Below are 25,078 nucleotides of genomic sequence, written 5' to 3' on the forward strand. Positions count from 1 at the left end.
CTCCTCCCTCCCTCCCTTCCTTCCTTCCTTCCTTCCTTGCTTTCTTGCTTTCTTGCTTTCTTTTCACTCTGTCATCCAGGCTGGAGTACAGTGGCATGATCTCAGCTTACTGCAACCTCCACCTCCTAGATTCAAGTGATTCTCCTCCGTCAACCTCCCAAGCAGCTGTAATTACAGGCACACATCACCGTGCCAGGCTAATTTTTGTATTTTTAGTAGAGATGGGGTTTCACTATGTTGGTCTTGAACTCCTGACCTCAGGTGATCCACCTGCCTCGGCCTCCCAAAGCGCTGGGATTACAGGCGTGAGCCACTGTGCCCAGCCCCAATCATTTTCAATTAGGAGAATGACCCAGGATCCTGGAGATATGACTGTGCTGAGGACTTAGAGAGCTGGCCTGTAACTGGGCACTCTTCCTTCTTCTTCACCTGGCAGGGCTGGGCCCCCCATACTTGTGATGAGTCCAGGCACAGAAGGAGGATGACAGGTGGGAGATAGGGCAAGAGGGCTCGTCAGCTGCCACTCGGAGAATCCTCTGCCTAGGGGATCTTCAAACTATGTGAGGGAACTTACTTCCCATCAACAACTGATTGGCAAATGAAAATCAACTTTATGTATTTCACATTGAAGAAAATCGAAGCTCTCCCCTCCAATTCTTGATTTGACAGGATGTTTAGAGAGCGGAGAAAACTCCTGGGTTGAATTAGAAAGTGGCTTAGAAAATGAAACATGTCACACTTGGTAATAAGAGTTGATCTGGTGAAACCCTGTCTCTACTAAAATACAAAACATTAGCTGGACATGGCGGCACGCACCTGTAATCCTAGCTACTCAGGAGGCTAAGGCAGGAGAATTGCTTGAACCCAGGAGGTAGAGGTTGCAGTGAGCCCAGACCGCACCATCGCACTCCAGCCTGGGCAACAGAGTGAGACTCCTTCTCAATAACAACAAAAAAGTTGATCTGGAGACACAGTCACCTTGCGCTTAATTTTGACAAGGGATGCTGTGGGCCCTGCCAGGCTAATTGAAATCTTGGAGGCTTATGCTCTCAACTTTATAACACAAGGGCAATTAACATTCACCCTCTCGGCTGGGTCAGACCGAGTTAATGCATAAGTTCAATAAAGCACAGAATGGGGAATGGATCATTTTTGCTACCAAAACTGTTATGTCGGCTCTAGCTGGCAGGTTGCAGCCATTTCTTGCAACCTATTTATTCTTCTAAACCCATGCATTTACATCTGGTTGGACATAAAAAACAGTTATCCTTAAAAACAAAAATTGAACTCTCCTACTCTTCTAACCTATAAATCTACTTTTTTTTCTGGACATTCTGTTTCAAATGTATGCCAGTTTCCTCCCTGACAACCTGTAAGGCTAAGGTTTCTGAAGCTAATATTTTTTATGAGAACAAAGAAGTCTCTGATATTTTGTTATTGACCCTCTTCACTCCCTTTGTCACCGTTAGAAGAAACCAGTCAAGAATGCTAGAATTGACCAGGAGTTCTCCTTTTGTTTTTCAGTCCCTCTCCACCTGAGACCCTCGTCACCAATGGCGTGCTGGTGGTAATTGTCTTCCTGGGTTCCTGTCGCTCCAGAGGCCACAGCTGGCTGCTGCTCTCAGGGGAACAGGACTAAGGGAGAAAACACTGGGCCCAGCTTGGTCTCTGTCCTATCCTGACCTCTGCAGGAGTTAGACTCACCGAGGCCAGCCAAATGGGGCACAGGCAGCACTGGGGCATGAGCTGGGGCTTCTGTACAGAGGGAAGAGGTAGCTGGGACATCACGCTGGCCTGGCACTCCATATCCCAAAAGTGACCCTTCCCCTTAAGAACCTCCCCAATAAAAGAACCCACTAACTGCAGCCTCCTCTCAGACTCAGTCTTGGTCCTGTACCCCACGACCCCAGTCATTCTACAAGTACAATTTACCTTTTTTTTTTTTTTTTTTTTTTGAGACAAGGTCTCACTCTGTCACCCAGGCTGAAGTACAGTGCTGCGAACTCGGATCACTGCAACCTCTGCCTCCCGGGCTCAAGCACACTGCCATGCCCAGCTATTATTTTGTATTTTGTATTCTGTAGAAACAGAGTTTCGACATGTTGCCCAGGCTGGTTTCAAACTCCTGAGCTCAAGCGATCTGCCCACCTCAGCCTCCCAAAGGGCTGGGATTACAGGTGTGAGCCACCATGCCTGGCCTACAAGCACAATTTCTGTATTAAAAATTGTTTCATAGCCAGTCACGGTGGCTCATACCTATAATCCCAGCACTCTGGGAGGCCGAGATGGGGGGATCACTGGAGCCCAGGAGTTCAAAACAAGTCTAAGTAACATAGTGAGACTCCATCCCTATAAAAAAATACAAAAATTAGCCAGGCATGGTAACATGTGTCTGTAGTCCCAGCTACTCAGGAGGCTGAGGTGGGAGGATCGCTTTAGCCCAGGAGGTCGAGGCTGCAGTGAGCTGTGATTATGCCACTGCACTCCAGCCTGGGTGACAGAGTGAGACCCTGTGTCAAAAAGAAAAATTCGTATTTTAGCTGTTGGTATAGCTATTTTAATTAAATGCATCCAGTGCCTCAGGGTTCAAGGAGACCTCTCCCTCAAAAAGAAGAGTCTTTGGGAACGCGTGACAAAGGAGTATGGTCTGCTTCGGCACCTTGACAAGGCTGTTTTGTTGGAAGCTCTCACTCTGAAAGGCCAGAGTTGAACATTCCCTCAGGTCAGATCCCCGACCTGCACCTGAGGACCTGACCCCTAGTAAACTGTGACCGTGGGTCCTAGACGTCCTAGGACAGCTTCATGGTCAAGTGTCCTACCTCTGAGTGAGATGGCATGCCTTGACTGGGTTCAGAAAACGTGGTCAACACACTCTGCTTTCTCCAGCATCAGCCCAGTCAGACCAATGCTGAATTTATCCTCTGGTCTTTCCTTTCCCTTCAGCCTGGAAGAGCAAGGAGGTGGCTGGTACTCAGACACTCAGTGACCCTCCCTTGTTTTTTGCAGTCTCGACAAGTCTCCTGCCTGGAGGTTCATGCACAATCCAGGAGGCGGAGGAAGAGGGAGAAAAGTGAGCTGTTTTGCCTTTTCTGCCTACTGGGGGACAAGGGGGAGCTGCTTCCGAAGCCCATGAGCATCAGACTCCGCCTGGTCCGGGGCTTTCCTGGGCTCAGGGGGACCAAAAGCTTGGCCGCAACTCCTCAGAATCATCTCACCCCCAGGGGTCACGAGCCCCTGGCCTCCCAGCCTGCTCTGTAAAGGGCATGTTCTCCCAAGCACCCACATAACCTTGGAATGTCCTGGGTCTGGGGTCCCAGTGCTGCCCCCTCTGTCCATGCTTATCTGTGCCGTGCTCTGTCGGGACCTCAGAGTGCCTGGGTCAGTGAGGTGGTCAGCACCCGATGCCCAGGGCCCGTCTAACTATGCGCCTTCCTCTAGGCAGACCACAGCTCACAAAGGGTCCTAGCACTTTAGAGCTGGCAGAGACCTAAGAGATCCATGAATACCATACCCCCACCCTACTCCCCGCCGCCATGTTGCCCATGCCAGGCTACCAGACATGAGGGAAGGAGGGAGGATAGAGGAGGCATCTACCTCAAACTGACAGTGTGCCGAGGGCCTGCCTCCTCGGCAGCGGGCAGGTTACTTTGGGGCATCTTCTGGCAAAGCTGAGCCAAGGACTGGTCCTGAGGACCTTCTCAGCATCTCAAAGGGTTTTCTGGGGACTACGTTTGTCCACATCCTCATAAAGCTCATTAAAATGCAGGTTCCTGGGCCCTGCCCTACCCTATAGATCGACAGTCTCTGGGGAATTTGAACCAGTGCCCCAGGTGATTCTAAACTCCTCCTGGACACCTCCAGATAGGCTTTTTGCTGGACCAAGTTGCGGGTGGGGAGTGAGAGGCTCCTGGGGTCTCCCCCTCTTGTCCTCTCTCCCAGTGAAGGACCTTCTGGTGATGGTGAGCGAGTCCTTTCAGAACACCCAGCGTGTCCGGCCTTGCTTGGAACCCTGCTGTCCAACCTCTGCCTGCTTCCACACCTCTGCCTGCTTCCACTACCCCAAGTACTTCCAGCCCCAGGTGCACGTGGAAGTGCCCAAGAGTCACTGGAGCTGTGGGGTACAAGGCGGCCGACACTGGGGAAGGTGTGGGGGACTGGGGCAAGTGGGGGGTGCCAGAGGAGTCCCCCCAGCCCCTCTCACAGAACCCGCCCATCCCTCCAGCTTTGCTGCTGCGGCTCTCACAAGAACGGCCCCATCAGCCAGCCCCTCGACTGCCTTTCCGATGGTCAGGTGATGACCCTGCCTGTGGTGAGTGCCTGGGTCTGGGAAGGGCCCTTGAGTTACTTCCCCTGGAGCTCCTGTGGCAGGGAGATGGGGAGAGCCTGGGGAGGGCACAAGAGGGAAGGTGGCTTGTGAGGGTCTCCCTCAGGCAGGACGGAGGAGTCTTGTGAGGCAGGAGACTGATGAGCTACAGTGTGGTCCAAAGAGTGTGTGGAGGCTGAGTTGAAGATGGTGGGGAGATCGTGTCCAGAAGAGGGAAGCAGGGATGCGGTGCCTGTGTGTGCATGTGTGTGCTGAGTGGGGTCTGGGTGGACAGTGTGGATCTGGGGTCACTTGGCTCTGAATTGTCACCTCTGACAAGCTTTTCATCTTTCCCTCCCCAGGGCGAGAGTTATGAATTACACATGAAGTCTACACCCTGGTACAGTACTCACTTTCTGTCCGTGCCTCTCACTCGTTCATACTAGTGTGTGTGCAGTGGTTTCTCACTGTTTTGATTTGCATCTCCCCTATGGCTGCAGATGTTGAACATCTTTCCATGGGCTGATTGGCATATCTTCTTTGGAGACATTTCTATTCAGATCTTTTGCCCACTTTTTATGTGGGTTATTTGTGTTTTTATTGTTAAGTTGTAAGGGTGTTTGACATATGCCAGATATAAATCCCTTGTCAGATATATGATTTGCAAATATTTCCTCTTATTCTATGGCTCATCTTTTCACATTCTTGGTGGTGTCCTTGGAAGCACAAAGGACTTTACTTTTGATGAAATTTGTTTTTTTATCTTGTCACTTGTGCTTTTGGTGTCACATCTAAGAAACCAGAAATCATTGCCTAATTCAATGTCCTGAAATTTTTATTTATTTTATTTTATTTTATTTTGAGATGAAATCTCACTGTCGCCCAGGCTGGGGTGCAGTGGTGCGATCTCGGTTCACTGCAACCTCTGCCTCCTGGGGTAAGCAATTCTCCTGCCTCAGCCTCCCCAGTAGCTGGGATTACAGGTGCGCACCTCTACACCTGGCTAATTTTTGTATTTTCAGTAGAGATGAGGTTTCACCGTATTGGCCAGGCTGGTCTTGAACTCCTGACCTCGAGTGATCCACCCTTCTCAGCTTCCCAAAGTGCTGGGATTACAAGTGTGCACCATCGCGCCCGACCAAGGTCCTGAAAATGTATTCCCATGTTTTTTTTCTAAGACTTGTTTAGTTTTAGCTTTCACATTTAGGTCTATGATCAATTTTTAGGTAATTCATCTATACAGTGTACAAGAGGGGCTCAACCTCGTTTTTTGGCATGTGGATATCCAGTTGTCTCAGCACCATCTCCTGAAAACAACATTGTTTTCAGAAATCTTGACTGTCAGAAATCAAGTGGCCATGATTGCCATTTACAGTTTGATTAGTTATTTGCCCTTGGAAAAGCTCTTTACCCTTACTGAGTCTCCGTTTTCCTCATCTGTACATTGGGAGAATAACAAGGATCCTGTGCATCACTGGGTTGCTCTGAGGATCCAGCTAGACAGCACGTATGAAGTACTCAGTAATCCATCTGACAAGTGGGATGCTCAGCAAATGTCAACTAATGTTATTGTTATTATGGTTGTTATATGATTATTTATTCCCTGTTGAGGCCAAAGAAAGAATTATTTTCTAACAGCTGTGTCTGCAGCCCTGTGCTAGACAAAGAGGAGACATGATGGAAATCTCCCAGGCCCTGCCTTCAAGGAAATGTGGCTTTGTTAGTGAGCCAAGGCTCAGTTGGAAATGGTCGAGGTACATTCATCTGGAGTCACTGGGGAGCTGGGCCTCAGAGGATGCACAGGCTGGAGGTGGGCAAAGGGAGGACACTTCTGGTGAAGGCAGGTGCCTGTGCCAAGGCCCGGAAACAGGACTGCTGCTGGGGGCTCTGGGACCTGACCCAGAAGCGTCAAGGGTAGTTTCAGGTGAGCTTGGAGAGGTCGGGCAGGGTCTTGGATGCCAGGCCAGGAGCCTGGACTTGTTTGGGGCAGGGATGTGGTTCAAAAAAGAGGACAAGCACTGGGCATGTCACAGAGGCTCCTCCCCACCTGCCTGCAGACCTGTGAGGTGACACGGTGAGATCAGGGATGTGACGGTTTTTGTCAGTTGCACACACACACAGGATAATTGTTATTCTGGGAGCAGGAAGAGCTCATTGAAGAATGTGAGCTCCATAGGAACAGGGAGTTTGTTTACCTAGCACAGAAGAGTCCATACCATGGGGCCTTGTTCAGAGGGATTTGGCCAAATGATCTCAGAGCCTCTTGTCACCCATGCCTGGTCCTAGGCTAGAGAAGCCACCTGGGGGAAGACTTTCTGGACCTTCCAGATCTGGCCGAGGAGACAGAGGACTCAAAGTGTCCCTAATGCAGTGCCAATGGTTATCTTTTGTTGAGTACCAGCTTGCATGGTGCCGGCTAAGGCTTTCGGGGCTTTGCGTTTGTTATCTCTTTAAGTGCTGAAGACAGTGCTGAGAGTTCAGCACGATTCCCCCATTTTACAGATGAGAAAGTAGAGACCCAAGGTCGCAGAAGTGGTCCCTGGCAGAAGTAGGCTTTGAGCCTAGGTCCAATGGACCCTAAAGCTGTGTCTACTCCAGTGGAGGTAGAGGCTGCAGGCCCACTACAGAGTCCTCTCTCCCTCCAGCCCTGAGATGCCGGACGTGCGGCTGGGCTTCAGCCTGTGCCCAGCAGAGCTGGAGTTTCTGCAGAAGCGGAAGGTGGTGGTGGCCAAGGCCCTGAAGCAGGTGCTGCAGTTGGAGGAGGACCTACAGGAGGATGAGGTAGGTAATCAGGGGTGTGGCCAGCCTGCGCCCAGCTGGTCCTTCCAGCACCACGCCCTGCCAGCCAACCCAGGCCCTGCCCTGCCCCAGGCGCCACCTCTGTGGATGCTTTTACTGCTGAGGTACAGGTGCCCTGGTGAGAGCTGTGCTGGAAGTGATTCTGCTTTATATTCACAAGGGAAGGGGAGAGCGAAATGGAGAGAGAGAGGACAGAGCCCCAGCGGCTCCCGCCAAGCATTAAGAGCCCCTGCGGTGGCTAAAGGGGCCTTGCCCAGGGACAAAATGCCCTCCTCACCCCAGCCAGGAAAACATTTTAAGCTGTACCGCCTCCTGCACCCCACACCTCCACCCAAAAGGCCTTAGGTCCTTCTTTCCCCTGTTGTCTCTCCTCTCAGACCTGCACAGGTAGACACACCCCCAGAAATAACAGCACTAGGAAGCTGGAGAGAAACAACTTGCACTCCAAAGGTCAGCCCCTTCTTCCCGCGGGAGCAGATGGTGGGCCTCTGTCACAGCCCTCTGTTGCCTCCCTTGTGTGGACCAAGGCCCACACTCCCTGGGCAGCAGGCAAGCCCTCCAAGCGCCTGCCTTCTGAGGCTGACCCTAGGTGAGGACAGAGACCTGGCAGGTGCCCGAGGAGGACATAGTGCTTTAGCCAATGGAAGGCTCTTACAGCCGCCACTCAAATGAAAACAGATGGAGTGAGTCTTGAAAAAGAGCCCCTCTCTCCCTCCTTTTTTTTTTTTTTTCTCCTTGAGATAGAGTCTTGCTCTGTCGCCCAGGCTGGAGTGCAGTGGCACCATCACAGCTCACTGCAGCCTCCACCTCCCAGGCTCAAGCAATCCCCCTACCTCAGCCTCCCAAGTAGCTGGGACTCCAGGAACAAGCCACGATGCTTGGCTAATTTTTGTAATTTTTGTAGAGATGGGGTTTCCCCATGTTGCCCAGGCTGGTCTTAAACTCCTGGGCTTAAGCAATCTGCCCACCTCGGCCTGCCGAAGTGCTAGGACTACAAGCGTGAGCCACTGTGCCTGGCCCTATCTTTAGGGAAACATTCCAGGGGTCTCTTAAACCTCTGTCGACCCAGAGCTGGCAACCCTGCTCCTTCCCACATCACCAGTCCATTGACTCTTGGCCTTGCCATACAGTACCTGCTGAGCAGGCGCCATGTGCCAGGCCTGGTGCCTACATCAGATCCAGCTACAGAAGATGTTGGTTTCTCCCATTGAGGGATCGCACATTAGTAGGGTTCTTGAACAAGCTGCCCACTCCCCTCGGACCCCAGTTTTATCACCTGTTAACTGAGGGCTGGACTAACAGTGCTGAGAACTCTGCCAGCCACAGCTTTCTGTGATTTACCAATACCAAGCCTGTGTTAGGCTTCAGAGTCCTTCACTGACACCAATCACTGGGTGTGGAGCTGAGGTCTGTTTCCAGACCCACTGCTCTGTGGAAAGGCAGGTGTCAGGTGGCTCAACGCTGCACTCCCTGCCCTCTGTAGCCAGCTCTGCCTCCTCCATTGTTCGAAGCTGCTGTCATTCTGAGTCTTCTCCCAAGCTTTGCCTGTGGAGCCTTCCCCATCCACCTGCCTCTGTGTAACCCCAGGTGCCGCTGATAGCCATCATGGCCACTGGGGGTGGAACAAGATCCATGACCTCCATGTATGGCCACCTGCTGGGGCTACAGAAGCTGAACCTCCTGGACTGTGCCAGCTACATCACTGGCCTGTCGGGGGCCACCTGGTAAGGAGACGTGAGCCACTGTCTGTGGAGCCCAGAGCAAGCTGCAAACAGGCTGGCCTGGGGTCTCAGGTGAAGCTCCTCCCTGCTACCCAAAAACAAAGTTACTCCTGAAGCCTGGGAAGTGCCCCAGGTGCAGCGGTGTGGCCTTGGACATGGAGCTTGACTCCTTGGAGGCTCGGTTTCTATATCTGCACAGTGGGGATAACAATAGCTCTAACCTCATGCAGGGGGTGTAAGAGGCTCTCCCACTACTAAATATGCCAGAGACACTGTATGCGCTGGCCTTTCGTGGTGTTACTGTTTCCCTGGGGCTGTGGTATGGACCCAGGAACATGACCCCATAGTGCTGGGGACATGCAACGGGCAGGGCCCTGTGGCTGAGCTCCCTCCTGCTCACCCTCTGCTGGTGAGCAGGGCCGGGAGCTGAGCACTGGGTTCCCCCACAGGGAGGCCAGGGTGAGGTCAGCTTCCCCACAGAAGGCACAGTGCCTGCAGCCCACTGTACCTTTAGGGACCCACAAAAATAGATTAATTTCTTTCAAAATCAGGATCGTTTCATTAACAAACTTAGAGGTTGAAGAAAATGTTTTAATAAATAATATGAATACATTTGTCTTTATATAACAGAGTCATGAAATATAAATTTTAATTTTTTTATGTGGCCAGGTATGGTGGCTCACATCTGTAATACCAGCACTTTGGGAGGCAGAGGCAGAAGGATTGCTTGAGGCCAGGAGTTCAAGACCAGGCTGGGCCCCATAGGGAGGTCTTGTCTCTAAAAAAAAAAAAAAAAAAAAAAAAAAAAAAAAAAAAATCAATGTTTTTTGTGGGGCCCATCAAAATCGTCCTGTGGCCCTGGTTCAGCGTGGCCTATCAAGCAGGACCGTGTCCTGTCTGTGACTGGTGGGCCTGTGAGCCCCAAAGTCCCTTGCTGTGCCTTGTATACTGGAGGAGTTCTGGGTAGCCCCCATGTGAGCAAGTGGATGTGAATGGGCCTTGGAAAGCCAAGGGCTCCTGTGCCACACACTTCCCCAGGGGACAGAAGCACCAGCCCAGGTGGGACAGAAGGAGCTGTTTGCCTCTTGCTAAGCACTGGAGTCACTGCTTCCTATGGCTCATCTTGTTTCTTCCTCGCAAAAATTATGAGGGAGGCGCTGTCGTTATTTTTCAGCTGGAGAAACAAAGTAATTTGCCAGGGATGCTCAGTTAATGAGCAGTGGAGTGGAATTTGAACCCAGTCATGGGCCCACATCCTTAACCTCCACGCTAAATGGCTGTCCCAGGTAGTAGGCTAAGAAGGTAACTTGCTTCCAGCAGGTCGAGGGGCACCTGTGTCCTCCTGGACTATTGTGCGATAGACAGAAAGCAGGAGGAACTCAGGCCCAGCCAGCGTGGGATGGGTGGGGCCCCCTGGCCTGGGGAAAACACAAGGCATATTCTTTTAAAAACTCATTTGCGATGGCTTCTGGAAGCTTTTTTAAAGTATAAAATTAGTGGGTGAAGCTTATGGAGAGCAGGGTGCTTTTTGTTGAAAAGTCTCCTGACCACCTCCCACCTTCCCAAAAACAAGTCCTGTGAGGGAAGAGGCCCGTTTCCTTAAATGTGAAGCCGCAGACTAGCTCCACTGCCAGGGAGGTCGTTCTCGGGCACAGAATGAAAAGGACCCTTCCCTGTCCTGACATAGAAAAGCTGGATCCAGGCCAAAGAGAGGCAGACTGAGGCCAGACCCAGGGCTAGCGGGATCACCTCTTTGTTTTGCTCCCCCTGCAACCAACATGTAAGTTAAGAGGAGAAAGGGAAATAAATCCTCATTCAACATGAGAATTACAGGAATTAACGTGGCAGAGTAGAAAGAGCCAGGACCTGAAATCAGCCAAGGCTGGGTTTCAATGTGGGCTCCAGCATGTATTTTGTGCCACGCACTGTTCTAACTACCCCACATCACCTTAGCTCATGTAGTCTTCACCAGAACTCTATGAAGCAGGTACAATTATTGTAATTCTCCCCATTCCACAGACAGGAAAACTGAAGGGAACAGTGATTAAGTAGCTTGCCCAAGATCACAAAGCTAGTGAGCGGTAGAGCCTGGCTTGATCCAGAAAGATCTGGATCTAGAATCTTCATCGTAACCACTGTTATGCCTGGCACACAGTGGGCATTCGAGAGCTGGTAGCACTTGTGATTATGAGTAATAATGTTCACCTTCCCCTGCTCCTCGCTGCCTGCCAGGCCTCTGCCTCACCCCTGCTCTCCAGGTTCCCCTCCTGGCAGGTTAGGGTTCCCAGTGGCCTGCCTACCTTCCCTCCTGCCCGGGTCCAGGACTGATCAGACAAGGGCCAGGGCAGCCCTGTCAGTTGTGCTGTCTCTCTCCAGGACCATGGCTACTTTGTACCGGGACCCTGACTGGTCCTCCAAAAACCTGGAGCCTGCTATCTTTGAGGCCCGGAGACACGTGGTAAAGGACAAGCTACCCTCCTTGTTCCCAGACCAGCTCCTCAAATTCCGGGAGGAGCTCCGGCAGCGCAGCCAGGAAGGCTACAGGGTCACCTTTACAGACTTCTGGGGCCTGCTGATAGAGACCTGCCTGGGGGACGAGGTAGGCGCTCAGCTTCTCCCGGGCCCCACCCTGCCCTGGCTGATGCCTGGCTCTCTTTCGTCCTCAGGGGAGTCAGGACTTTCACTGCTCACAGGGAGTTAGGTTAGACCTGCGGGAGTATCCTCGGGCTGGAAGACCCATAAGGTGTCGGAATCTAAGCCGGAGGAAGGTGGTGGGATTGTCTCCCGTGTACCCTTTAGAGGACGGCTGAGACCCTCATGTTGGAGGCAAACCTGCCTGGAGGCAGCACGTCCTCTGAGAGCCATGCCAAGACACCTGAGAGGGAAAAATGGAGATGAAGCTGGGGAAGACTGGAGAGCAGTGACGCAGAGAAGCGACTCTTACCCTAGGGGTGGGGAGAGGAAGAAAGATCAGGCGGCAGCATCCCAGACCACGGTGGGGTCTGCAAGGCCTTTGGAGGGTCCTCCAGCCAAAGCTGGCTGTCACAGGAGTCCCGCGTCCCCCAGAACGGGCCAGCCTCAGTATTCCTGCCCCACTCAGTCACAGGAAGTGCAGCCTCAGCACAGACTCAGCTGTGGATTTCAGAGCACAGCAGCTGGGGTCCTTAGTCAATAACACTCTCTGCAGTTGGAGGTCTGCGGGGCTCATTCTTGCAGCCACCAATGGGCCCAGTGAGGTTCCTTCCTATTCTGAGATCCAATGATCTGACTAATACGTGCCCAAGAAGAGGACCAGCCTGTGTTGGGTGGCTGCTGCTGTGAGAACTGTGACCCAACCAGGCTGGTCCTTTTCCTGGACAGTTGGCAGAGCAGAGGGATCCCCAAGGGGTGTTGTGATCCTGGACATCAGGGTGGGCTCAGCTGACACCTGTGCCCTTTAGGCTGCACAAGCTGAGATGAACCAACTTTTGCTGTTGCTTGGCCCCAAAGGAGAGCTTCCCACCTAACCTCTATCCAGGCCTATGTTTCTCTGCTCTACTCCAAAGGTGTCTGGGGAGTTCTGAATTCAAATGAGAACTTGCCAGAAAATTATTGCAGCAATTATTTTTTATAATAGTAGGTCCCATCTTCCAGAAGGCCAGACAGTTTGAGCAACTGAGAATGACTGGACCCTCATCTTCAATCTTCCCTCATTCCTTCAATTAAATTACTTGAGTACCTCCTGCATGCCAGGAACTGTGCTGGCAAATGGGGATCCAGAAAGGAATTGGACATGGCTTCCAACCCGAGGCGCCCGCCACTTCTGATGGATCCCACCCACCCTGCCCCTGTTACAACCCACTACCTAACCTGTCCTCCCTGTGAAGCAGAGCAGGCAGAAGCCAAGGGCGTCAGCTTTGGGATTCAGGCAGGATGGGGTTGAAATTCAGGCCCTGCTCTTTACTATTCCTTAAGTGGGAATTACGTCAATAAGTGCTAGTTAACATTTTCAACAATATTGTAACAATCGTGAGTGCCGCATATGATGAGGAGGAAGCACCAAGTCTTCCGACATCAGGAGTCTCAGCATTCTGGGGATTTGGTGGGAAAGAGCTGGGTTCCCAGGAAAGCAAGGGCAGGGTTGATGTTGAGAGGCCTCTGCTCTTGCGCTCTGGCCAGGACAGGAGCCCCTTTCCCTTGGGCCCCCTTGACAAAGAATGTGGACCGGCTCTTCCCTGAGCCTGCAGCTTTACTACCAGGACAGTCGGTTTTGTGATGCCCAGATCTCTGGGCCCAGTGATGACCCTGTTTGCTTTCAAAGGAGACCCACATGTCATTGGGCATATGCACGTGTTTGCCATTCCATACGGGTTCTGTAGCCTTCACACACTTGAGTGACCAGGGTTGGTCACCCAGAAGTCAGCTGCTTGGCCTGGGGTCAGAGCCTGGGCCTCTAAGACCTGGATTCCGCCTTGTCTGCAGTGGCTGATTCACTTTGGGAGGCGGCCTGTGGCCCGGGCTGATCAGCAAGGCTCCCCGCTCCGGGGATTAGAGGGACCTCAGCCACCATCTAGTGCTCAAGTCCTAAGTCTTTTGTTAAAAAAAAAAAAAAAGAAAGAAAAGAAAGGGAGGGGAGGGGAGCAGAGGAAGGGAAACTTCTTTTCCCCAAGTTTTACCCCTCAGTTGAGGGAGCTCAACACGCCGAGCTGATTGAAAAGAAAATGGAGCTGCTAAAAATGGAGCTGCTCCAGTTCTAGCAGAGGGAAGACGGTGGGGCAGAAGATGGGCAGTGCTAGCCTCTCCCACCCCTTCCTCTTTATCTGCTCACCCCCGAGACCAAGACCCTGGGACTCTGAGGGACTGTCCTAAACTGCGGATCCAGTCCTGGCCCCTGTCTGGTGGTGGGCAGCCTGAGAAGGTGGTTCCTATGCCATGGGTGCCTTTTCAGAGTGATTTGGCTGGTGTCAGCTGGGGCCGATACAGCGCCCCGGTGAGCTCAGGAGCTAGGAAGTGGCTGCAGGGGTCCAGATTGTCCTCTCATTCTGCACTGCCTCCCCCACAGCCTGGGCTGCTGCTTCTCTTTAACCATTTTGTTTCCTTACAGAGAAATGAATGCAAACTGTCAGATCAGCGTGCTGCTTTGAGCTGTGGCCAGAACCCCCTGCCCATCTACCTCACCATCAATGTCAAGGATGATGTAAGCAACCAGGACTTCAGAGGTAACACCAGTGGCTGGTGATTTACAAGTGTCGGGGGGGGGGGTCCCTTCTTGGTGGGCAAAAGCACCCATCACCTCCAGGTCCCCCAATCCCATCCATCTTTGTCAACCTTTACATCCAGACTGTGCACACAGCTGGAGAAATCACCTTTGCTATCCCAATCTGCACTGCTGCAAGGGTGAGGCCGACAGGCACTGTCTGCAGCTTCCCTGGGCATCTGTTGGATGGGACTGGGGAAGACAAAGGTTGTGAAAGGAAGACATTTCTAAGCTGCCCACAGGGAGAGACTCGAGAGACCTGCCCTGCTTCAGGGTCAGTTTTTGTCCCATTCAACAGGCTCTGAGGTGCAAATGAGCCATCCCCCTTGCCAAGCTGAGCCTTACCATGCCAGCAGAAGCCGGCCAAGGGTGCCCCCATGTGTCCTCTGGGGGAACTGCGGTCTCCCTGTCCCAGGCTTCCCAAGGCCGCAGCCAGTGCCTGCAGGCAGGAGGGGGGCCCGGCTGTGTGGACAGCTCCCTGGCCCGAGACTGACCCCCTGTCCTGCTGCTTCATGTGCAGAGTGGTTCGAGTTCTCCCCCTACGAGGTGGGTCTGCAGAAGTATGGGGCCTTCATCCCTTCTGAGCTCTTCGGCTCCGAGTTCTTCATGGGGCGGCTAGTGAAGAGGATCCCGGAGTCCCGAATCTGCTACATGCTAGGTGACTGCCTTGGAATTGGCAGAATGACAGGGGGCTGCTGTCTCAGCGCTGGGCCGCCCTGGGTTGGCCCCTGATTATGTGACACTCGGCGCACTTGCCAGCATTGCCTCATCCTAGGAGAGGTCCCAAGTCACTGGGAACCAGAGTTGGTCGGGGGCCTCTCCCAATTTCCTGGTCTCCAGCAGTCTCCCTGCTGTCTGCTCACTCAGCACCACACTGGGAATAGCAGACTCAGACGGAAGCTTGTGTAACTCCCACCCACTCCCCATCTGGCTTCAGGCAGCAGCGTGCCTACTTCCAGGGGCCAACCCATACCTGGGACCCGAGGGTCCAGGGAGACCACAGGGTAAGGGGCAGGGTCACCAGGGAAGCCTGGCCCAGCCTCCCACCCTAAGAGCCTCGGTCCTTCAGGAGCCGGGCCCACCTAATGCAGGACCCACTCAAGTTCTTCCCTTCAGAGTCTTAGCTGTGCCCGTCAAAGGGCTTCTTCAGAAACAGACCCACATTCACAGCCCGAACACGCCCTTATTTAAATCAGTTGTCTGTGCCCTCCCCTTCTGTCTATCCCAAACCAACTCATCCTGGAAGATCCACCTCAGTCCCATCACTTCTTCCCCCAGAAACCCCCAGCCCACAGTGGCCTCTCCTTCCCCTGAACACCTATGCCGTTGAGCATGTGGTTTAGAAAACTATAGTCAAAACACTTGGGCTTGAACTCTGAACTCTGGCTTCTCACTCACTTGCCAGCATTAAATCCCTGCTGAGGTAGTGAGGGGAGGGAAGGGAAGAGCTGAAGACTGAGACTCTCAGTCACTGTGTTGAGCTGCACGGGGAAGGGGAGAGGGATGTGGAAGTCTGTCCTACCTGCGGAGCAGCCAGGCTTGTGGGGGCCGGCAGGGAGTGGGGGAATCAAGTGTGAGTGTCGGTGGGGTCTGGGGCTGTGGGGTGGAGCTGCTCATGCTGGCCCTGGCTCCCAGGCCTGTGGAGCAGCATCTTCTCCTTGAACCTGCTGGATGCCTGGAACCTGTCACACACCTCAGAAGAGTTTTTCCACAGGTGGACAAGGGAGAAAGTGCAGGACATCGGTGGGTGACCCCCGGCTTTCCCTCATGGCTGGGTGATGGGTGACCCCGGCTTTCCCTCATGGCTGGGTGATGGGTGACCCCCGGCTTTCCCTCATGGCTGGGTGATGGGTGACCCCCGGCTTTCCCTCATGGCTGGGTGATGGGTGACCCCTGGCTTTCCCTCATGGCTGGGTGATGGGTGACCCCTGGCTTTCCCTCATGGCTGGGTGATGGGTGACCCCTGGCTTTCCCTCATGGCTGGGTGATGGGTGACCCCTGGCTTTCCCTCATGGCTGGGTGATGGGTGACCCCTGGCTTTCCCTCATGGCTGGGTGATGGGTGACCCCTGGCTTTCCCTCATGGCTGGGTGATGGGTGACCCCTGGCTTTCCCTCATGGCTGGGTGATGGGTGACCCCTGGCTTTCCCTCATGGCTGGGTGATGGGGGGCGGGGTGTGGATCATGAACTGAGGACGAGGTCCCCTGCCACATGTTTCCGCATCGTCCCCTACGGCCTAAGACACAGGAAGGCAGCTGGGGCTACAGTGTCTTCCCTGACTGGAGGGGAGGGTGACTGTAGGTGAGTGATGCCTGTGCCAAGGCCCAGAGGCAAGGCTCCTGGCACCCAGGAGAAGTGAGGAGAGTAGGATTTATGGCAGTCACAGGTCGCTCTTTGAAACTCCCTGTCCTCTCCAGGACCCTTCTTACCTGTCTCGCTCCCTCTCCCTCTCTACTGCCTCCCCGCTTTCTCCATGTCTCTCACCTGGGTCCTCCTAACCCCAGTGCCGGGGCCTTGAGAGCCCAGCAAGGAAGGTATGAGCTGCTTTTACATTGCTCACCCCTGGGTGCCAGGCAACCATGTGGGGGCTTCATGTAGGCAAACTGGGGACCCCACTTCTCATGACCTGCCCTTCATCCCTCCCTCCCCTGCAGAAGACGAGCCAATCCTGCCCGAAATCCCCAAATGTGATGCTAACATCCTGGAGACCACGGTAGTGATCCCAGGGTCATGGCTGTCCAACTCTTTCCGAGAAATCCTTACCCATCGGTCCTTCGTGTCTGAGTTTCACAACTTCCTGTCTGGGCTGCAGCTGCACACCAACTACCTCCAGAATGGCCAGTTCTCTAGGTGGAAAGGTAACCCTACCTGGCTACTCCTTGAGGCCTGCCTCCATATGGAGGAGGAAGATGTGGATGTCAAGGCTGCCATGGAGAAAGAATAAGCAAACTTCTCTGGCTATGTTCACTGGGACAGGCAGCCCTCTCCCCACCGTGTTTTCCACATTTGGTGGTGTTGTCTTGAACACTGTATGGGTCTGGCAGCAGGGAGTGGTGTGGGTACTTAACTCACGGCATCTGTACAGCAATTCTATACAGAATCTGTACAACAGTCCTAGCAGGTAGAAGTTGGCCCCATGTTATAGATGGGGAAACAGGGGGTCTTCCTTTCTGTAGTTGTGCTCTGGGGGTGCCCTTTAATATGAGTGGTGCCAGGCACAGTGACTCATACCTGTAACCCCAGCACTTTGGGAGGCCAAGGCTGGAGAATCTCTTGAGTCCAGGAGTTTGAGACCAGCCTGGGCAATATAGTGAGACCCCATCTCTTAAAAAGAAATTGTTTTTAATTAGCTGGGCATGGTGATGAGCACCTGTAGTCCCTGCTACTTGGGCGCTGAGACGGAAGGATCATTTGAGCCCAGGAGGTCAAGGCTGCAATGAACCATGATCACGCCTCTGCACCCCAGCCTGGGCAATAGAGCAAGACCCTGTCTCAAAATAAATAAATAAATAGATAAATAAATAAAGATACAGTGAGTGGTGCCCCCTTGGAACTGGGCAGGGATGGCCCAGCTCAGGAACCCAAGTGGTAAGCAGCAGAGCCAGGCCTTGAACTGTGGTCCTGAAGCATCAGCTCAGTGCTGCCTCCTCTGGTGCTGAGGCTCTAAGACATTGACCTTCACCTTCTTTAGTATTTTAATTGGCCATGGCCTGCAAATGGCTGCTTGAGCCTGACCTGTTAAGCCTCATCCTCACCATCTGGGGCCAATGCGACAGCTGACTCAGGGCCCAGGGTTTACACTATTTATGGGTGGTCTTAAGCCCCTCACACTCCACAAGTATGAACATCCCATAAAAGACTAGCTAAAAGCCCAAGATAGCGCTATTCTTCCTCAGCCCACCCAGAGGGCACTGGAACTCAGTGGGCATCCTGGTCAGGCTGAGGCGAAGGACGCTCCAGACAGGGCACTCCATCTCCCGAGGTGCCTCTGTCCATTGACTGAGGTCAGGGCACCAGGTGTGTCGGTAACGGGAAGACTTGGCTTTCAGACACAGTGCTGGATGGTTTCCCAAACCAGCTGACCGAGTCCGCAAACCACCTGTGCCTGCTGGACACTGCGTTCTTTGTCAACTCCAGCTACCCGCCCCTCCTCAGGCCAGAGCGAAAAGTCGACCTCATCATCCACCTCAACTACTGTGCTGGGTCCCAGACAAAGGCAAGTGCACAGCCTCCATCCTGAGCACGGGCTGCAGCCTCTCCTGAGATGGGCCCCGCCGTCAGCGGCCTCACTCACTGTGAATTGGGAAGAGGCACGCTCTCGACAACCCCCAGACAGCATCAGAGAAATCCAAGCAGCAGTCATGATGGGCAGCCAGACACCCAGACTTCATGGGCCGCCAGCCGGCTCTCACACACCACGGGGCCCACGTTGACTTAGCAAGTTCGAATTTTACTCTTGCCTTGGAGCATTTGCCATATTTGGCAATTCTTCAGCTACAAAAAATGAGTTTTTAAAAATAACCTTAGTAGAGCCCATTCTATTCAAGAGCTTGTAATATCCTATTTTCAAAATGATCACACTCTCCCTTCCCCCAGGGTATATGACCCTCCATGAATTAGACTCAAGTGCTCTCAGGGGGAACGGAACAGTGGCGGGGAGAGGAGGGCACTTGTCAGGACCAGAGGTTTTTATTTATTTTTATTTACTTTGGAAAGTTCTATGTGTATACAGTCCTACCCTGAAGCCAGGGGAAGGAAAGTGTAGACAGACCAACAGACAACAATGAAAACAATCTAAGTATGTAAATGGGTGACAGTGCACTTTCCTACGTGTGATCTCATTTGGCCCTTACACCAGCTCTCGGAGGGAGATGGCACAACTGCTATCGTTTCTCGTGTTATGGATGAGGAAACCAAGGCACAGAGAGACTTGCTTAAGATCGCACAGCTAGTGAGCAGCGGAACGAGGGGCAGAACTGGGGGGTTCTGACGCTCTAAGGCAGTACTCTTCCCGCGACATCATGCTTTCAGAGATGCCCTTGCAGAGTCTTTTCTAGCCCTGTACTACTGTCAGCTCCAAAGCCCATGCACATCCCACGGGGGCCTGGGTAGCTCTGGCTGTGTATGGCCTGGTTCCAGTCACCCTTCCACGCTACACACCACATCCACCCAAGTCTGTGTTTGGATGGGAACACCATCGAAAGGGCTTCTGTCCATTTTACTTGGGGAAGCAGCTTGCAGCTGGAGGCGCGTCAACCTACTACCTCAGGCCTTTTGTCCTGACCTGGCTTTAGTCTCAAAATACCACACACTGGCAAAGCAGCTGGGGAACTGAGTTGTTAGCTGGGGCAGTCAGGAAGCTGGGGCTAAGAACTCTGTGTTGCTTCTCCACTCCCACTCCTCCTCATGCTCAAACACACCCTCTGTGCTGTTCCAGCCCCTGAAACAAACTTGTGAGTACTGCACTGTGCAGAACATCCCCTTCCCCAAATACGAGCTGCCAGATGAGAATGAAAATCTCAAGGAATGCTACCTGATGGAGAACCCCCAGGAACCCGACGCCCCCATTGTGACTTTCTTCCCACTCATCAATGACACTTTCCAAAAATACAAGGCACCAGGTGAGCTGTCTCTGCACTCAGTTCCCAGCACGCACTGCCCTTGGCCCGGGAGTGCCTTTAGATCTGTAGAGTCTGCTAAGAGCACTAACGGGGAAGCTTGGCTCAGCTCCAGCCTGAGCCAACTTTGGCTTTCACAAAGAAGGGCCCCTCCATTCCCTCACCCCCATGGGCTGGTAATGTCATCCCCTATTCTTTCAGTCATTCTACATTTTCTGACATTCAGCCGTGTGCCCAGTACTGTGCTTGGTGCTAGGGCAGTCCTCCAATGGGCAAGCCCGTACCCTGCCCTGAGGAGCTTGCTGGTGTGCAGGTGTATGTGTGAGGGTGTGCGTGTGTACACATGACACATTGTTCATGCAGTGTGGTTGTGTGAAGGGTTTGTTGCGTGTTTACCATGTTTTTTCATGCAAGGTTGTGGTGGTGTTGAAGGCGTGGGGCTGGTGGTAACATCTGTTTTTTTCAAAATGCCAGGTGTGGGTTGTTGGTGAGGGTGTCGCGTGGTTTTTGTTAAAAAACACAGTCAGCAGTGTGGTGTTGGAAAGGGTTGCGTGTGTTACCCAATGTTCATGGCAGGTGGTTGTGGAGGGTGTGGGGTCGTGTTGGTTACACACTGTTTCAATGCAGTTGTGGTGGTGAGGGTGTGGCGTTGTAATACACATGTTCGTGCAGGTGTGTGTGTGAGGGTGTGCGTGTGCACGTTCATGCAGGTGTGTGTGAGGGTGTGCGTGTGTACACATGTTCATGCAGGTGTGTGTGTGAGGGTATGCGTGTGTACACATGTTCATGCAGGTATGTGTGTCCGTGAGTGCAGGTTGGTGGGCCTTGGGGAGAGATGTGGCAACAAGTCATTCCAACCTAACATGACAGAGTCTATAACAAGTCCTCCTGCTGCCCGCAGGTGTAGAGCGAAGCCCTGAGGAGCTGGAGCAGGGCCAGGTGGACATTTATGGTCCCAAAACTCCATATGCCACCAAGGAGCTGACGTACACAGAGGCCACCTTCGACAAGCTGGTGAAACTCTCAGAGTACAACATCCTGAATAATCAGGACACTCTCCTCCAGGCTCTGCGGCTCGCAGTGGAGAAGAAGAAGCGCCTGAAGGGCCAGTGTCCCTCCTAGGCCCCAGGGAGTCTCCCCTATTCTGTGTCAGCTTCTACCGTCAGAGGCACAGGACCCATCAGGGCTGACCAGGTTACTACGCAGCCAGCTCTGCTCTCTGGCAATGGGTGTGAGCAGGTTGGCCTGGGCTTTCTAATGAAAAATAAAAATGTTTAAAAGTTAAGAAAGTCACAGAGACAGAGAGAGAGAGAGAGAGAGAGAGAGAAGCCCTGTTGGGGTTTTATACCCACTAGAGTTTCTCTAAGTGTTTCCCTATAGAGAAGGTGGTCTCATAGCCACAGGCTGCTAGACGTCTGTGGAGAGGAAAAGCCTGAGGAAGAGGCTGGGCCCCTAGAAACCTCGACTCAGAGGCAGAGCCCAGGGCTGGCAGCCCTCCTCTCTTTGCCCCCCACTTCATGTGGCAGGCCTAGAGAAATGCACAGGAGGACCTGAGGGCACTCTGCATTTCCCTGGAAAAACACTCTAAAATTTAAGGTGGTTCTAGTCTTGTGATTTTTGTTTATTTTTTAGACGGAGTCTCGCTCTGTTGCCCAGGCTGGAGTGCAATGGCACAATCTTGGCTCACTGCAACCTCTGCCTCCTGGGTTCAAGCAATTCTCCTGCCTCAGCCTCCCAAGTAGCCAGGATTACAAGCACCCGCCACCACACCCAGCTAATTTTTTGTATTTTTAGTAGAGACAGGGTTTTGCTATGTTGGCCAGACTGGTCTTGAACTCCTGACCTCAGGTGATTCACCTGCCTCGGCCTCCCAAAGTGCTGGGATTACAGGCATGAGCCACCAATCCTGGCCCTAGTCTCATTATTTTTATAGGCAATTATATTTCGTGATTTTTATTGTTATGAATCGGGGTATTAATAGGAAACATGAAGCTAGAAGATCTGGATGCAGCCCTAGAGATAAACCAGTCTCTGCCACAACAAACCCAAATAGGTGGCCGGTTTCAGTGGCTCTCTCCAGCTACGCAGAGCTCCAGGGCTGGTGATCCATGTGATCATGACCAGGCAGCCATGCCCAAGCATCCAACTCCAAAGAAATGCTAGGCAAAGCCCAAGTCTACAGTCCAGGTTCACCAAATGAGGATCTGGGATGGAGTTCAGCAAGGTCAGGCAGGCTGCAGGTAAATGAGATTGGGTGCCAGGCAGGCAATGCATTCAGCACTACCCACTCCAGCTGTCGGTGCTCACTGACGACCCTGCTTCAAGAGTGTCTCTCAGCCTCTTACCACCCATCTCTGGCTGCCAGACAGGATTACTTATTTCTAAATGTAATTCCTTTTGTCTGTCATGTCAACACCATGGCCAGTGCATTCAACCTTGGAGAGTCACCCAGAGAGACTGAAACTAGGAAGAATTAGTCAAAAAGGACTAGGTTAGTCCTCAGAGGAAGAAGCCCATCCTTGAAGATTGCTTCCTAATGAATCTCTGGGAAAACCATGGGACACAGAGAAGCCCAAAGTCAGCAGGTCTCCCTTCAGGCTGGGAACGTAACCAAGGAAATGCATAACCGGAGCCATTGACAGGCCCAGGCTGATAGAAGGTGAAAGCAGAAAGGCAGAAAGACAGGAGGTCTGCAGGAAGCCCAGCAACCCTGGAAGGCGGAGTCCCCTTTCTGGGCCACCACGCTCCCTAAGCAGTCTTTGGGTTGTGAGGAAACCAGTGGTGACAGGTACCAAAAGTTTAGAAAAACTGGCCTCCGATGTACATCCTTGCTACTCAAAGTGCAGTGGGGAGCTGGTTGGAAATGTGGAATCTCAGACCTCAGCCCAGCTGTACTAAATCAGAAGCTGCGTTTTCAGGAGATTCCCACCCCCATGCCCCCCGTGATTCCTATGCGTATGAAAGTTTGAGAGGCATGGATTTATGCCACTCCCTCCCATGAGCTTGGAAAGTCTGAATCAGTGCTCCCTTGAGCCACTGATAAACTGAGCTCTGGACCTGCAAAACTGGTCCCCACCCAGGAAATGCTAACCTGGGACACCAGCCCTCCCCTCCACCAGAGCAACTGGCTGCCTCCACTTTGACATCTTTTCTTTCTGACTGCAACAGACTCTCCTTCAAGTACCAAAGAGTGAGCCAAGCAACAGACAGGACTTCTTTATTGTAGGGTGAAGGCTGCCACGCCTTGGATTCATCAAAAGTTTGTGAAATGAGGTTCATAAAATCATCATATTATTTGTGCATGGAATAAAATGGCCACATGGGCGAATGCTGCTGGCTCATCTGCTTTCATTATCTGATGCTGCAAAATATGCATAATCCTGCCCTCATCCCTCCAGGCTTCCTCCTCTCCACTTCTGGGGGAATGAGTAGGCCATTTCCATCCCATCCCACCTCTTCTCACGCAGCTTTGTTTCCTACTGCAAGGTTCTCTTCTTGTGGTGAGGTGCTCCTCCATTTTCATGAAGCCATGTCATCAACTAGTGGGGCACCAGCTGGTACAGATCCATCCTGTTCCAAGCTCAGGTATATTTCAGGAAACATTGCTTGAGAGGAAGCAGAGGCAATTAACACCAACAACGCACCTATTTTGTGCACAGCAAGCTGTAAACAGTCTCTGCTTTCCAAGAACTTACATTTTGGTTCGGGAGAAAACCATGAAAAGATTGTTATGCATACATGAGAAGTTAAATGATGAGTTGGCTACGGAAATGACTAAAGTGTCATCAACTCTGACAGGGCAAGCACACGGTGTCCTGCAGAAGTCAGGGGAGGCTTCCTCCCTGGTTCCCTGCTCTCTGCCTATGATGAAGATGATGAAATTGACAAAACAAATGAAACCCCTCCCTCCTTGTCTCCACTCTTCCCAAAAGAGCAGCCAGTACCCTACCCACTCCCACACACCAGTTACCCTGTCCCCGCTGCCTCCCCACGAAAACACTTCTCCCCAAGGTCACTAATGGCCTCCTCATTGCCAGATGCACTGAGCCAAACCCACCAGTCCTGTACAGGCCTTATCTGACTTGATTGTTCTCAGTGTTTGCACGGCAGACCACTCCCTCCTTCTGGAAACCTTCCCTTCCCAGGACTTCCTTGCCAAAGCAGTTCAATTCAGTTCAGCTTGCAAATAACTACTGCCTGCCCATTACATGCCAGTCACTGTTGTAGGCACTGGGGCCATAAGAAGAATTAACAATTGATCCCAAACTTTAAGGAGGTTCCTTCTGGTCCCATGTGGGAGGCCCACATGTAAAACAGAGCCCTTGTGATATGAAGAGAAAGCTGCATGTTAGCTGTGTCCAGAAGAGGCATAGGAAGGGCTCCCAACCCAGCCACAGAGGGGAAGAGGTCAGGTTCACTGAACACCTTCTGTCTCGGGTTTCCTCCCCTGGAAAGGTGGGAGCCCCTCCTCTGGTCTCTCTTTTAACTGCTGCCATTCCTCGAGGCTCCTTAGCTCTTTCCTCTTCTCACTCCATACTCCCCTTAAGCAACCTCATTTATACCCAGGACTTCAACTACTGCTTCTAATTTGAAAATTCTTAAGCTTTTAGCTTTAGCCAAGCCAATCTCTTGAGTTCTAAACCCATGAATTCTAAATCTGTGCTTATTCGCAATGCTTTTGTCATATAACCTGAGGATCTAAAATTACAGTGGCTTAAACAAGAGAGAAAGTTATTTCTGTATTATCAGAGACCAAAGCTCCTTTCTGCTCTCTTCTGTCATCCTCAAGATTACCATCTGGCCCAATATTGCTGCTGGAGCCCCACCCATCATGTCCACATTCCAGGCAGCAGGAAGGATAAAGGAATCTGCGTTCTTGCTGACTATAAAGTGACCAAACTCGTCCTGGACTGCCTATTTCTGGACTTCTTCTCTGTGAAAAAGAACTAAACTTTTATCTTAAGATAGTAAGGATTACCAGCTGTTCCAGTTTTCTACTGCTGAGCATCAAAAGCCTTCAACGTACAATGACATAAAATAACCACCATTTTATTATGCTCACAGATTCTGTGGGTCACGAATTTGAAAAAGGCATAACTGCTCCATGTTTGGGGCCACAGCTCAGACGATTTGAACTGCGGGGGAGGACTCAAATGGTTGGGATCTGGGAACAGCCTAGGCTGAAGGGCCCACATCCAGCGACTCTTTCACTCATGTGTCTGGTGCCTGGGCTGGGAAGTCTGAGGAAAATGAAAGGCAGTCCCAGCTAGGAGTGTCAATCAGAGCACTTTGGTGACCCCAGCACGATGGACTCAGGATGGTCAGTCTTCTTAAATGGTACGCAGGGTTCCAAGAGTGTCTGTTACAGTGGCAGCAGCATGGCCGATTATGACTTAGCCTC

At 52.3% G+C, this 25,078-nt stretch overlaps 1 protein-coding gene across 1 annotated transcript in view; it reads left to right on the forward strand.

Moving 5' to 3' along the window:
* PLA2G4E (phospholipase A2 group IVE) overlaps positions 1-23,001 on the forward strand; it is a 64,895-nt gene extending 41,894 nt beyond the window's left edge. Inside the window, exons 6-20 of the mRNA XM_017895399.1 lie at positions 1,525-1,567; positions 3,007-3,070; positions 3,940-4,118; positions 4,223-4,309; positions 4,666-4,703; positions 6,949-7,084; positions 8,690-8,826; positions 11,200-11,422; positions 13,907-14,021; positions 14,580-14,717; positions 15,695-15,802; positions 16,714-16,917; positions 18,109-18,275; positions 19,497-19,680; positions 20,579-23,001. Of these exons, the coding sequence (XP_017750888.1) occupies positions 1,525-1,567; positions 3,007-3,070; positions 3,940-4,118; positions 4,223-4,309; positions 4,666-4,703; positions 6,949-7,084; positions 8,690-8,826; positions 11,200-11,422; positions 13,907-14,021; positions 14,580-14,717; positions 15,695-15,802; positions 16,714-16,917; positions 18,109-18,275; positions 19,497-19,680; positions 20,579-20,799 (2,044 nt within the window). The 3' untranslated portion in view covers positions 20,800-23,001. The remainder of the gene's footprint in view (positions 1-1,524; positions 1,568-3,006; positions 3,071-3,939; positions 4,119-4,222; positions 4,310-4,665; positions 4,704-6,948; positions 7,085-8,689; positions 8,827-11,199; positions 11,423-13,906; positions 14,022-14,579; positions 14,718-15,694; positions 15,803-16,713; positions 16,918-18,108; positions 18,276-19,496; positions 19,681-20,578) is intronic.
* The last annotated feature ends 2,077 nt before the right edge of the window (positions 23,002-25,078 follow it).

Source organism: Rhinopithecus bieti, unplaced genomic scaffold, assembly GCF_001698545.2.
Source record: "Rhinopithecus bieti isolate Rb0 unplaced genomic scaffold, ASM169854v2 scaffold_26426, whole genome shotgun sequence".
Classification (NCBI taxonomy): domain Eukaryota; kingdom Metazoa; phylum Chordata; class Mammalia; order Primates; family Cercopithecidae; genus Rhinopithecus; species Rhinopithecus bieti.